A 14,748-nucleotide genomic window follows, 5' to 3' on the forward strand; every position below is an offset into this window, starting at 1 on the left:
GCCAAATGGTGACATACGGGCTATACAAGCAGGTGCAGGACTTGGAGTGGAAATTGGTCCCTTGTGAGCCCCAGTTTAGGACGAGTCAGTGAGGGTTCCATTGTACGCATCCAAGGTCAGGTGTACAAGTCCCGTACATAGTCTTGGTCAGGTGTGCAAGTCCCGCACATGAAGCAGCGCCACTTCGTACTGTGAGTCACCCTTTGGAATGATGACAGGTGTTCGGTTTGTAGCCAGATACCAGGCATCTGAGTAGTTGCATGTAGAAGAAAGGGGCAGCCCTTGGGGCTACTCCAGAAAAGGGTTTGTATCCCTTGCCTAAGTTGGGGGAAACCTTTGTGAGAATACGCAGCGGATATGAGACAAACAATTGAGAGCATGAAAACGCAGAACTCCACACTGAAGATGTGTCCACGTAGAAGACAAACTTAGCCTGAACTGAGGGTAGACAGATGCACAAGACAGAGATGTGTGAACTCTCTATATACAACTGGAAACCCATACAAGATGATACAAAGAAGTGTGGGGGTACAAGGTGCTATATATACCACCTTGGGCAGCAGGTCGGCTAGTGGAAAACAAGTTGATAGTCCACAAAGGTGTCCACGATTGGAAAAAATCCAGTTGGCCAACAATAGAAAAGTCGGGTAGCATAGTATGAGTTGGCCAATACAGACAGCCTCCCATGACCAATAAAAATAGGGAAAACACAGGAAAAAATGGGAAAAAAGGATAAGAGCTCTTGGGCGGGCACACCCACAACAAAGGCCCATTGTGAGCACTATGGTACAAACAGGAGATGACTGCGAACACCCCCTCTCAGCTCCCGGATGCGGAACCAACCCCAGTGAGGTGGAGTGCTGTTGGAGCATCACCTGAGGGAGAGACTTCGTGAAGAGCTCCGCCGCATTGTCCTCTGTCGAATAAAACTCTAGCAAGATGTCATCAGCAAAAACCTTCTCACGAACAAAGTGACTTTGGATGACCGTGGGTTCCACCAGTGGAAACCCAATCTCGCCAAGTAACCTTTGCAACCTCACCACCTCGCAAGCAGCACCACAAGCAGTCCGGTACTTGGCCTCTGTAGACGACAAGGCAATAGTTGGCTGCTTCTTGCTGCTCCATGATATAGCTCCTGAGCCAAGGGAAAATTCGTAGCCTGATGTAGATCTCCTCGTGTTTGGATCTCCGCCCCAATCCAAGTCACTCCAACCTTGGAGTTTGACTCCATCCGTCGTTCCCCCTCTAGTGTCATAGAAGAGTTCAAGATCCTTCATACCCTGCAGATACCGCAAGATCCACAATCCTGCATCCCAATGAGTCTTCAAAGGCATTTGCATGAATGAACTCAACAGCCCCACTGGGAAGCTCAAGTCCAATCTGGTGTTCAGCAATCGAATCAATGAACCAAACCGCTTCTGATACAAGGATGCATCAACTGTAACTTTGGTATGCCAAGTCCTGGGAACCTGCTGAAGACCATACAAGGCCTTCCGAAACCTGTAAACCACCCCCTCTGAACCTGTAACCTCAAAGCTTGGAGGCTGCTAAACAGACACCTCCTCCTGCAAGTCACCATCTGCCACTTGCATGGCTTTCCTACAAGTCCCTTGGAAAGAGCTTGCTGAACGAGACATCAAAGCATAGTTTACCTGTAAAGGCTCCTCTAACTGACGAACGCAAGAACTGGATTGTTCCTGCCTTTTGCCATCATCTGATAAGCCATCCACCATCTGGTCCCGGAAAGCCTGCCGTAGCGTATCCACACTCAAGTGGTCATGACAAAACTGCCACATCACCTAAATGAGAACCTGTAAGAGAGAGTGCTGAGAGTTTGTAGATCCCATTCTCCACTCCGCCTTCCCATACAATTTGGCCTGTTACTTTGCTCCATAGAGCAACAAAATGCTCATCAAACTCCACCCGTACACCAGTCTTGCAAACCTCATGCACTGACAACAGATGAAAACCAAGAGATGGGACAAGAAGAACCTGGGAGGAATGCTTCCCCCCTCTGCCTTCAGGAACGATCTCTAACTTGCCCTCACTGTGAATAGGTATAGTGGACTCGTCACCAATCAGTATGTGACCTGCGTGCCTTCGAAGATCCTGTAATAACTCTCTGGAAGGAGTCATGTGTCTGGAAGCACCACTGTCTAGAATCCAGTCTCGAGTGTCCGTAGTGGTGAGTCCAACCGCCTCCTTGCTCGAAGAAGATGAAGCATTTGTGTCCATAATCTCCAAGTGCACAAAAGCTGGAATCTTCATAGTTACTGTTGAGGAATCTGCACCCTTCTCGGTGCTCCGCTTAGGACATTTCCTCCAATAGTGGCCTTTCTCGCCACAATTATTATAGGTCCTCTCTGCCTTTAAGGCGTCACGATCCAAGTCGGGCTCCTGCTCAAAAGACTTCTCCTGTGAAGACTTCCTTTGCCCTTACTACGGCCTTTCGACCGCAGGCCAGTCAAGGCCTCAGAACCTCCGTCCTGTGGAGGATTCGTAAAACGCTCTTCCTGGTCCAAGACCATAGACACAAGCTCCTCCCATGTGATGGTGCTGAGCTTGCCACTGGTGATCAAAGAGGAGTAAAAAGCTGAATACTGAGAGGTCAGATGAGACAGCAAAGGGATGGCCATGTCCTCTGAAGATATCTCCTTCCTAGCCCGAGGAACCTCTTGCTGAAGAGCCTACAACTTGTTGATGTGCTCCCGCATCGTCCAAAGACTTTGCAGGATTCATCACCCGCATTTGCACTTCCAAGGAGATCTTCTTCATGGGTGATACCTTTTTATACAGAGAAGCCAAATGTTGCCAAATCTCTCTGGCCAACGTCATATGTTTGATATGATTAATCACCCGTGGTGTGCAATTAAGGAAGATGAAAGAACGCACATGGGCATTGACACGATCCCACAATTGTGCCTGAGCCTCCCGTTCTTTCCGAGTAGAGGGTAAAAGCTCCCCGTCCTCCAACTCCGGCCGTGGAACACCAACCACAATGAAATCAGCCAAGTCATAAGACTCCATGACAGACTCCATCATTACCTTCCATATGCCGTAGTTGGTCTCGTCCAGCTGTCGATCCACCGGGAATGTATGGAGAGTAGGGATCTTCACGTGCTTCTTAGCCATCTCAAGCAAATCTGCTGCCATCTCGGGGGGTGATCTTGGTCTTGTGAAGGGAGGGTGGGTGGGAAAAAATTTGAAGAGGGAGCTCCCTTCCTTGCTTTGACTCGCTTCTCCACGTCCCGTACAGTCCACCGAAGTCTCCAATCAGCACCAATCATGAACAGTCCCGATACTCTCACAAGCTCTCCAAAGGTCTTCAAGGTCTTCAGCAGTCCCACAAGGTCTCTAATATCTCCAAGGGCTTCACGCAACCTCGAGCTCTGATACCATGTCGGAATACGCAGCGGATATGAGACAAACAACCGAGAGCAGGAAAATGCAGAACTCCACGCTGAAGATGTGCCCACAAAAAAGACAAACTCAGCCTGAACTGAGGGCAGACAGATGCGGTGTATGAACTCTCTATATACAACTGGAAACCGGTACAAGAGGATACAAAGAAGTGTGGGGGGACAAGGTGCTATATATACCACCATGAACTCTCTATATACAACTGCAAACCGGTACAAGATGATACAAAGAAGTGTGGGGGGACAAGGTGCTATATATACCACCTTGGGCAGCAGGTCGGCCAGTGGAAAACATGCCTACAGCCCACAAAGGTGTCCACGACTGGAAAAAATCCAGTCGGCCAGCAACATGAAAAGTCAGGCAGCATAGTATGAGTTGGCCAGTACAGACAGCCCCCCACGACTAGTAAAAATAGGGAAAACACGGGAAAAAATGGGAAAAAAGGATAAGAGCTCTGGGGCGGGCACACCCACAACAAAGGCCCACTGTGAGCACTATGGTACAGACAGGAGATGACTACTAACAACCTTTGTGGTTCACCCTTTAGGGCCAAGGAGGCCCATGGCCAACGCCCAACAGCCAAGCATGGCTGGGCATGCTTTCAGCCAGGCCTGGAGGGCCTGGGCAGCAAGGCGGCTACGCCTGGATGGCCTGGAGGGCTGTTGGCTAGGCCTAGATGGCCTGGACAGCCTATCTGTCAGCCTCACAGGCAGCCTAGGCAGTGTGGCCAAGGCACAATGGCTGCTAAGCAGCCTGGACAGCAGTAGGAAAAGGCGGCCAGCACAAATGAGAAAAAGGTGCCTATTTTAGGGAATATAAAGAGGTCGTGGAGCATTAAAACAGGCCGACCCCTGTATGGATCCACCGACCAGTAGATTTAGGTGCTATATAAGCATTGTCTAGAAATTCATCTGGTCATCTTACAATTCATGAAGTGCTGAAGCGTTCCAAGGGCCAGGACAGCCAAAGGGAATCCTAAAGCAAAGGTGAAGGTTGAAGGCCAAGAGTCAGATCATCTACAGGCTGAAAGTCTAGAGCCACGAGAAGATCTATAGATTTGCGTTATTTTCTCATCATTCAATAAAGCAAATACACCATCCTTGGTGGGAGCCTTGTAGAGGTATTTGGGACCCAATCGGGTGTACTGTGCCTTATTGCCACCCACAAGTGGGGCAGGTTGGCTAGTGCGAGGGCCCTTATTAAGCCCATGATCCACCCGAGTTCAAGTCCCACTATTGGTCGTATATGCCCTTGTGTTGCATTCTACCGACGTTAATACCTCTCTCTCTCTGTCTCATGGATTGAGGTGCGCCATTGGGCAGATCCGCACAGAGACGGGCAGATTTAGAGGCATAGCTCCAGGGGACAGGATTTGTCAGATTTGTTGGATAGAGCTAGAGACGGCGGAGCACTACATCTTTCGCTGCACAGCATATTATGAGATTCGAGGGCGCTACCATTGCCTTTTGAGAGAGGGATTTGGACCACTGGCTAGAGTCATGGACTATTGTGATCAGCGATGCTTGGGTTTTTATCTCCTGGAGATCCGCAGGCTCAGAGAGTCCATTATCAGGAGCAGACGCCCGACTGGCAGGGAGTCCACACAGAGACAGATTACTGACTTCTTTAGAGGGACTACTCGGGAGGACACACAGCCAACAGCCCAGCAGTGGGCACCCTGTGGGACTCTAGTTGAGAGAGCTATCCAGTTGGGTAGATCTAGACGCCCGAGGGTTCGCGGATCCTCACATCGGCGGAGACGTTGCCTACACCGGAGGATTCAGAGCATCATCGCGAGGCATCGGGCTCGTCCGACCAGGCATCTCACTATGGCAGATATCCAGGCCATCCGGCAAAGACCCATGCTAGAGCTCCTAGGATGATTACCACTCCAACCATATACTGTTGTACTCAGTGTCACTTTTGTACTCCCCCATATTCATGTATTCATGTATCCATGTACTCATGTACCCCATTTTGACTAGTAGCATTAGCTTCCCGCTCTCCCTAGTTGCTGCTTCGGGATGCTCCCTACTGATTTATTGTAGGGCTAGATACTTACCTTCAGTTCTTCTTTTCTTTTCCAGACAGTGTATCAGATGTCACATGGTTGTAACTTTGGTCTCATAGGTCACTTTGGCCTTTTGAAGACGTTAATATAACATTTCATTTCTCTCTCTCTCTCTTTGAGCACCATGTCATAGCGGCCCATGAGGGATGCATTAGGGTGATATGAGAGCTCTCTACTCATGTACCTGATCAGTTCTAGATTTTTGTTATCTTTCTTTATTACTATTTGGTACCCAGGATGATGTACCTCATGGATATGATGTAACCTTTTGGTCTCATAGGTCATTTTGGCCTTTTGAAGACGTTAATACAACTTTCTTTCTTTTTCTCTCTCTCTCTCTCTCTCTCTCTTCCCCCTTTACACAGTTCCTGAGGATGATGATTAGACCTCTCCACCAGCCACCCTAGCTTGATGTTCCTTGGACCTTGGGTCATCATGTTATTGTATTCCTGAGGATGCTACTTGTATTTGTAGCTAGTAGTCTTTTTCCAGTGTTTTATTTTTCTGTTTTACCAGGATTAGTGTAACAATTGGATACTTTGTAACACCTTTTTTGTCTCATAGACCCTAGTGGTCTTTTGAAGACGTTAATAAAAGTTTCTTTCTTTCTTTCTCTCTTGCTCTCTTACTTTCGCTACATTGTGCAATCATCTGGAACCAAGGTGCTAAATATTCGTTATCTGAAGTATAATCCTGTCTGTATGCTTCCGCATGTTACACCCTATGCGCTGGTCTTACCCAATGTATGGTCAATTTAGCCTCTGTATGGCCAATTGCTGCTGCTGCTGTATGGCTTGTTGACCAGCGCCATTCAGTACAGACCTGTATGGCCTGGTCCAGGGTTACAGCCTTGCGCACATCAGTTTTGTTGGTTTGCCCAAGTAAGGCTATTGTCTTGCGCAACCTTGGTTGCTTTTGGCACCTAGATCAATCAATGCATATCCAGTCATGTTAGACAGCTGCCTGCTGCTCACAGCACTTGCACCACATGATGCCTCTACATCCCCCGAGCCAGTGGTGAACCACTCCCACAAGTCCATGCCAGTCTGCCTTGGCGTCCCATGCCACCAATGCCTGCCCACACAGGGGCCCTCGGCAAAGACTACCCATGATCCGCCATGTCAGGAGTGAGCCTCTTGGTCAAGGTCTAGACCACAATGAATCAGCAAGAAACCAAGAGTCACTTATATAGTGCTTATTGCTTTCATAAATAACAATCTAATCATAAATAGCCAATAACCTTGGATTTATTAAATTTGAACGCATGCTTTCCCTAATCCCAAGGCTTCCCTAACCTTGCTAGATTAGTCCCTAACCCCAAGGGTTGGTGCTTGGTACATAACACTCAGGCATACCATACTCCAGGGTGGCCCTCAATTGCTAGCTGTCTCAAGTACTCCAAGGCAAGCCTTGGGTACCTGTGGGGATCCATTTCAGTGATGTGATGGAGGTACGTGATTGTTTGTAAGAGTGCATCCACTACCGTCAAGGGTGCAGCAAACTTTGCATGGATAATCTTGTGTGGGATTGATGGTTTGCTGTGGATCATACGGGAGAACAACATGACTTGGGGCCTCTCAACTTGTTGCCAATGCTCATTAGATAAATCTGGCCCCAGAAAGCTTCTCCATACATCAAGGTTGTGTGAGGAGGGTGTCAAAAGGCCAATTCTTCGTCCTAGGCTCGTGGAAATGCAGTCGTCGTGTACTTGGTCAACATAGTGTGTAAGTGTTAGTTTGTTTGTGAAAACCACCTCTTGGAGGGGTTTTAATAATATCTAGATATTTGTGTGTGCAGTGATGTCATTGAGGCAACCTTTGTAACCTATAAAGGTGCATGTACTTCATTGAAGAAATCAATCAACAATCATCATGTGTGAATATATGCTCTTATGTGTGTGTGTGGAGTGCGCGTGTGAGAGCATATCTTGATACAGAGTTCTACACCCACTATTGGGCACTGATGACGTTAGTGGGGATGTCGTAGTATCTAGTCCATACTATGCATAATGAAGTTGATAGTTATATAGTTTTGTGGATTGACTACCATGAGTATATAACATGCACGTTCCTAAAAGGTGAATTTGGGCATGTTCCTGGATTCATCTAGGTATATATATATATCGTTTGAGTCATGCAAACATTATCTCTTGAAGCTTTGTCACATCTCACTCTCTTTCTATCTCTCTGCACACACAATACACCATGGAAATGTACATTCCTGCATAGCCTGCTGTCATGCTAACTGTGCAGCTCAACCATAAAAGCTTACAAATAGAAGGCCTTTAGAAAAGGTTTTACCAACTTTTTTTGTGTTGAAAATCTGTAATTACATCTGTAATCTCTAGTTTTTTGTGGCAGGGATGGAATGTATTTTGCAGTTAAAGAAGTTTCTCTATCAGAAAATGATAGCAGGGCTCAGCAATGTGTTTTGCAGCTTGAACAGGTATTCTGACTTGCCTTAAAATATGGTCACGTGTTGCGCTTGATTCATTTTATATGTTCAAGAACACTAAGAAGGCTAGATAAAACATCAATATGTCAAAGTTGTATGCGTTTCTAGCTCACACACACAAGCTTGTGGTCCTGCATGGGATAGCTAGCTGTGGGGGGAGGTTCTCCAGAGAGGGAGTGATAAGCCTCAGAGGGATTTCGGTTGGCCGGCCCACCACTGGAAAAGAGAATTTATGTAACACTGAGTAATAAAAACAAAAGGCAACATAAAGAGAGAACCAGAGGGCCAGCAAACCATGAGGGCAGTGAACCATATAGAACACCATGAGGTCTTACAAGCCAGAAGAGCAGAACCAGTAGCTTCTTGAACATAGAAGTCTTCTACGAAAGGGAGCAACATGACTCTCATATGGAGGTGTGTGTTAGTGGGCCCTTATCTCTGTCACTAGACATGTGCACAAAGAAAAAAGGCAGATTTCATTAATGCTAAGCCAAATGAAAGAGCTCCGAAAGAGGAATGTTTTGAGTCTCTTGTTGCTTGATTCTGATAAATGTAGATCCAAGAAGCAGCATGGGCTTATGTTTATCGTTTTTATTTAAAAATTGAAAAGAATGGGGGAAAAAACCAAATTCAAAATATAAAAAGAGCTACTCCCGCCATTTCGGCATATTGTTGCTCGCTGAAGCTTTCGCTTCGCCCTTCCCCGCCTGCTCACACCCCCCTTCCCCGCCTTCGAGCCTTCGCCTCTCCCCGCCTGCTCGCACCCCCCCTCCGCGCCCCTGTGCTCTTCGCGCCCCCCGCCCCCCCTTTCGCGCCCATCGCCCCTGCCCGCCTGCCCCCGTCTCCTTCACGCCCCCCGCTCCCCCCTTCCTCCGCGTCCCACCCCCTACCTACCCCCGCCCCCCTTTCGCGCTTTTCCCGCCCCCTTTTCGCTCCCCGCCGCCCGTTTCCCGCCTCTGTCTTCCGCCCCTCCCCCTCTGTCTTCCGCCCTTCCCCCTCTTCCCCTCCCCGCTCCGCTGGTTCTTGTAGGACCCTCCGTCTTCGCTTCGCCCTCAACTCAGCTTCAGACTCTGATGGAGGTTCCTCCCGCCCCACCTCAGAGGGACTCTTCCGCAGCCCCCTCGCCCGCCCCTGAGGATACCCCCATCAGGCTTTCTCTTTTGCCAGAAGAGGAAGCGAGCCTCGCCGCAGAGGTGGAACGCCTCCAGGCACATTCCACCATTTGCCGTATAGTTGGCACTCGCCCCAGCAGAGGGGAGATCTGGGATCTTCTCCAGGCCCGCCTTCTTGCAGATGTCGGCAAGATCCTGGACGTTTAGTTACTGGGTCGCGAACACTACCAGATTGAGTTTGAGACAGCCCAGAGCGTGGCCCAGGTCCTAGCCATGAGTCCCCTTGACATTAGGGGCGCTCGGGCCTTCTTCAGACATTGGCAGCATGGTTTCGACCCAGCAGCGGCCGAGCAGGGAGAGCGCCTATTCCATGTCACAGTTTGCTTTCTTGGACTTCGCCGCCGCGAGTACCTTCCGCTGCTTTCTAGGATAGGATCATTGGTGGGCTCGGTGCTTGAGACTGGCCCCACAGCAGCTTCAGTGGTGGCTAGAGCAGCTCACCTTCCTTCGGTCAGAGTTTTGGTTCCTGACATCTCCTCCCTTCCGAACGTCATTCAGTTACCTAGGATAGGGGGGGCATGGATCGATCAGAGAGTGGAGTTTTCGGGGCTCCCGAACCAGTGTTTTATATGCAGGCAGGTCGGCCACCTGGCCAAGGCCTGCCCTCGCAGGAGACCCCGACCTTCACCGCAGTAGCGGCAGACCTCCGATGGCCCGCCCACAGATGCGGCTCGGTAGGCAGCCTCCGGGACACTTGCTCAGCCCACAGAGAGCTCTGATTGGTAGCCTGGACAGGGGCGCCGTAGAGGGAGACAGCCACAGCAGCATGCCCAGAGACCGATGCAGCAGCAGACACAGCCTCAGCATCATTGGATTCCAGTGAGGAACAGCTTTGCTCCCCTCCAGGAGGAGACCCCAGCGCAGACTTAGGATCAGGAGATGCCAACACCTCTCCCTTCTCCTCCACCCCCCATCCCCGCCCTCCCCTCCCGCCTTGCTTCCACCCTCGCCTCCTCCCGTTCCCGCTCCCGCTTTTTCAGCGTCTCCTTCCCCACCCCCTTCTCCCCCCCCTCCTCCCCCTCCGCTCGCCTCAGCTCCCCGGGAGGCACTGGCAGTACCCTGGCGCTCACCTGCAGTCCGGCGGGCACTGAGCACCGACCTTGCTCATGCACCGCAGAGGAGACCTACCATGCGGATTCGTGCTTCACGGATATCCTCTATCCGCAGTCGGCTAAGTAGTCTCGACACTAGACAGCGCTCGGAGGCTTTCGACTACTCCTTTACACGCCTTTTTGGAGCGGAGGGCCCCCATGAGCCAGCACCCATCAGAGTTCATGTGGTGATACCTCCGGCCCCTGGGGAGGAGGCACTTGATTCAACGGTGGCCTTCTCCTTCCCTCTTTGCGACCGGGAGTGGACTCTGGATCTCGCTCTTAGTATTTTGAAGACACAGGCAGTTGAGTTTTCTCACCATGTGAGCGATTTGGAGATGACAGACGTGATAGGCTAACTCTGGTGTTGGGGTAAAGGCATTATGCCCACCCTTATAGTGTGTACAAGCCCATAAGTTATAGTACATAGTACACTTAGTACTTGTCATGTGCATAGTGGGTATCTACTGTGTGCTATACGCATGCAAGACTAGTTTCGAGGCTTGGGGAAGCTTGGAACTAGGCAGGCTGATTGACGAGCTGAGTTAGGGATATACTAACGGGCGGGCACCCAAGTATGGACGGGCGGGTGGCCAAGTGTGGACGCTGGATGACCGGCCAAGAGCCTATAAAAGGGTGGCCAAGGTTAGTTATTGTAATATAGAGAGTCTCGCGAGTTTGTGAGAGCTCTATGGTCTTGGAGCCTGGATCTAGTGCAGACGTGCACCTGCTTTGTGCAGTCGAGGCCGGCAGCAATCTCGAGGCTCGCGAGGGCAGCTTCGTGGCGGTATGGGACGTCGCGAGGAGGAGATTGGTCGGTACGTCAACCTAGTTAGCTCAGCTCGTGGCTCGGTGGGGACAGCCAAGGCTGTGGGCTCGCCCACGGCTGTCATGGTTGGGAGGTGAGTCAGGCCTGCACCCCCTTGCTTGTTTGTTTGTTCGTTTGTTTGCAGGATTCGAGTTCGAACCAAGATCGATCACGAGGGGATCCGCGGGGATTTGACAGTGGTATCAGAGCATACCTCGTGAACGAGCAAGTCGGTAGGTAGAGAAGAAGAGGTCGAAGTACGGTATGTGTTAAAAAAAGCTTGCTGTTTTTTCTGTGCATACTGCAGTTTTCAGATTTGTATGTGTTTTTTCTTCATCAAAGAAACCCATGTTGATGATGGGAGATGGTAGTTTTAATAGGGTTGATTGCTTTGCAAAGAAGAGACCTTGTGTGCAGTCGCATAACTTGCAGGGAGAGAAAATAGAAAAAAAAAAAGAAAAAAAAAGCATAATGCTTTTCGTAGCTTTTTGGCGCACGAGAGAGAGAGAGCAAGAGATTGTGCTGTTCGATTGTTTGGCTGGATCGCTTACAGGCGGCCAGGTTTGTGCGCTGGCGGGGACGTTGGTATGCTATCGACGGCTGGCAGGTAGGCGCACGTGCCTGTGTAGCCAGGCGGCCAGGCAGCCAGGCCCATCTAGGCGCCCAGGCTAGGCACGTTGGGCTGGTGCCCAGGCCAGGCCGGCGCACAGGCCAGGCGGGCAGCACCCAGGCCTACGCAGGCGCCCAGCCATGACTTGTAGGCGACCAGCGCAGGCTTCCAGCAGCAGCAGCCGACGGGGTTCCAGCAGCCAACGGCAGGCGCAGGATGGCGCAAGAAAGCAGGTGACGCCAGTAGCCGCCATGTGAGATGGCCGACGGGGTGACGCCACCAGATTAGGAGGGAAGCGGAAAAAAAAAAAAACGCAAGGAAAGCATACATTTTTTATTGCTTTCGTTTTTTGTTTTTTTTTAGGGGAGTTTAATTTTTTTTAAAAAAAAGGTTTAAAAGTCCTCCCCTCTCCAAGGTTTCCAAAGGTGTTTATTTTTTTTAAAGAAAAAGCGAATATATATATCCATATATATATATATATATATATATATATATATATATATATATATATATATATATATATATATAAATATATAAATATATATATATATATATATATATATATATATATATATATATTCAAGAAAAAAAAAAACAAAAAACACAAAAGCTAAAGCAAAAGCTAAGCATAGCTTTTCGAGTTTTTTTGGCTTTTGGGAAACCTTTATAAACCCCTCTAGTGGGCTTCTTGCCACACATCTCTCGAGTTCTCAAGTTCTCACGCACTTTTGTTGTGCAAAGACTAAATTTTCTCTCCACGTACCCTCTTCACGATGTCGACCCAAGAATCAGAGTTGGAGCCACTCGTGGAACGCGAAGGCTTGCCGGCTACGGAAGGAACCGATGCCGATCTTTTTGACGAGTTTGTGTCAAAATCAGATTTCCAAGAGTTCAAAGTAGCTCTCGAAGCTTCTTCGACGGAACGTCAGGCACAAATCGCAGCCCAGATGCAGGCTTTGCAGAACTCCATCACTCTCTTGACCACTACCCTCTCTACTTTCTCGGGAATGGATACCTTGGCTTCAGCTTTAGGTCCCAATATTACTCCGGAACCGTTCGGGGGCGAGCAAAAGCAGCGAACCAAGGAGATCGTGGACACGTGGCTACACAAGTGGCAAGTTCACTTTCAGTTTCATCCATATGATGATGGAAAGAAGATACAGTTAGCAGCAGGTTTCCTGTCCGGCAAAGCTTTGCTTTGGTGGAAGGAACTGAACCCTAAGCCAACGACTTGGGCACAATTTGAAGATATTTTCAAGAAAGAATTCCTCAAGAAAGAGGATGATTACGATGTTGTTGCCCGGTTTTCAGCTTTGACCATGACCTCGCAGCACCTCACTTATGAGGTCTACCTCCAGAAGTTTCGTGACTTGCAGATGAAGGCTACAAAGATGGATCCCACTACTCTTTTGGGGTTTTTCGTAACTGGTTTACCCGACTCGTACCGATTACAGGTTAAAAATAACAAATGTAAAACTTTGGACGACGCCATTCATTCAGCTCGTATCTATGATGATACGATGGTCTCTTCCAAGTCGAAACCCGTTACCGAGCAGGGGAACAAGCATAAAAGAAAGTTCTCCGCACCTATGGCTAACACGACTGAAGGCAAGTCTTCGGACCAACCTTCGAAGAATACAAGTTCGACACCAGCGAAGAAGAAACGACTCCTTAGGGCTTTAAAGCTCAAGAAAGAAGGACGTTGTTTTATCTGCGAAGAAAAAGGACACATGCGTAATGAGTGCCCGAAGCAAAAGGGTACCAAGTCAAACGCAGGAACCAAGCCGAAGGCAGCTAACCAGTTGTCTTTGACAGGTACGTCAATTACTGTACTTTCTCGCCCTAGTACTTGTTCTGATTGTCTGTTCAATTCTAAAGTATTTGGCATGCATGATCTTCTCCGAGTTTATGGAGAAGTGAATGGCCATAAAATTCACATTCTTCTAGACCCTGGCAGTTCGCATAACTTTGTCAACTACAAACTTGTGCAGAAATTGAGTCTTGATACGACACTCAGCGACCGTACCTATGAGGTATGTCTACCTGCGGGAAGACAAGTTTGGGATCGCAAGGTGGAGATGCTTCCAATCCAGATTCAGGACTACAAAGATACTCTGGAATGCTATGTTATGCATCTGGAAAATGTAGACTTGTTATTAGGGATTGAGTGGTTTAAGACTCTTGATGTCCAGATAGATTGGTCTAGTCATATTTTTTCTTTTCAGCATAGGGACACCAAGTATAGTATTTTAGGTGATTGTATTCATCCTTCTCAGGGACCTCTTGTAAATACTATTGATTTTGGAAATATAATGGATTCTTCTTTGTATACCGCTTTCCATTGTGTATTGATTCCACTTTCTTCTTTTCTCATCCCTTCCATGGATGTGAATGAATTAAGTGTGTTTGAAAGCAAAGAATTACAGAAGATACTTGATTCGTTTCAAGATGTATTTCCTAAGGAATTGCCATCGGGTTTACCACCTGAACGGGCAGTAGATCATCGTATTGACTTGATCCCTGGTGCTCATTCTGTGAGTATTCCACCTTATAGGATGAGCCAAGCTGAGGAAGATGAGTTGGCTAAACAACTCGAAGATTATTTGAGGATGGGCCAGATCCATCCAAGTAAATCACCTTGGGGGTGCACCTGTGTTGCTTAGGAGAAAGAAGGACAATACTTGGAGAATGTGTATAGATTACAAAAGATTGAACAAGCTGACAATTAAGAACCGTTATCCTCTCCCTAGATCAAATGACCTAATTGACCGGTTAGCAGGAGCGAAATATTTCACGAAGATCGATTTACGTACTGGCTATCACCAGATATGTATTCATGAAAGGCATGTCGAAAGAACCGCCTTTCGGACTAGGTATGGCCATTACGAGTTTCTCGTATTACCTTTTGGGTTAACCAATGCTCCAGCCACTTTCCAGCAAATGATGAACGATCTTTTTCGTGAACATTTGGGAAAATTTGTGGTGGTGTTCCTGGATGATATTTTGATTTATAGTCGTACTCTTGAGGATCATGTCAGACACCTCACGATTGTCTTATCTCTTTTAAGACAGAATCGACTATATGCCAAGTTGAGTAAATGTGAGTTCTTTATGACCGACAT

The 14,748-nt window shown here is 48.4% G+C and overlaps 1 protein-coding gene across 1 annotated transcript in view; it reads left to right on the forward strand.

Annotated features, from left to right (window-relative positions):
• LOC147620037 (mitogen-activated protein kinase kinase kinase 9-like) overlaps positions 1–14,748 on the forward strand; it is an 84,584-nt gene that overhangs the window by 20,060 nt on the left and 49,776 nt on the right. Inside the window, exon 3 of the mRNA XM_086772174.1 lies at positions 7,852–7,936. Coding sequence (XP_086628300.1) covers positions 7,852–7,936 — 85 coding nt within the window. The remainder of the gene's footprint in view (positions 1–7,851; positions 7,937–14,748) is intronic.

This window comes from Cibotium barometz, chromosome 32 (genome assembly GCF_041138505.1).
Source record: "Cibotium barometz isolate CiBa-2024 chromosome 32, ASM4113850v1, whole genome shotgun sequence".
NCBI classification, from domain to species: Eukaryota; Viridiplantae; Streptophyta; class Polypodiopsida; order Cyatheales; family Cibotiaceae; genus Cibotium; species Cibotium barometz.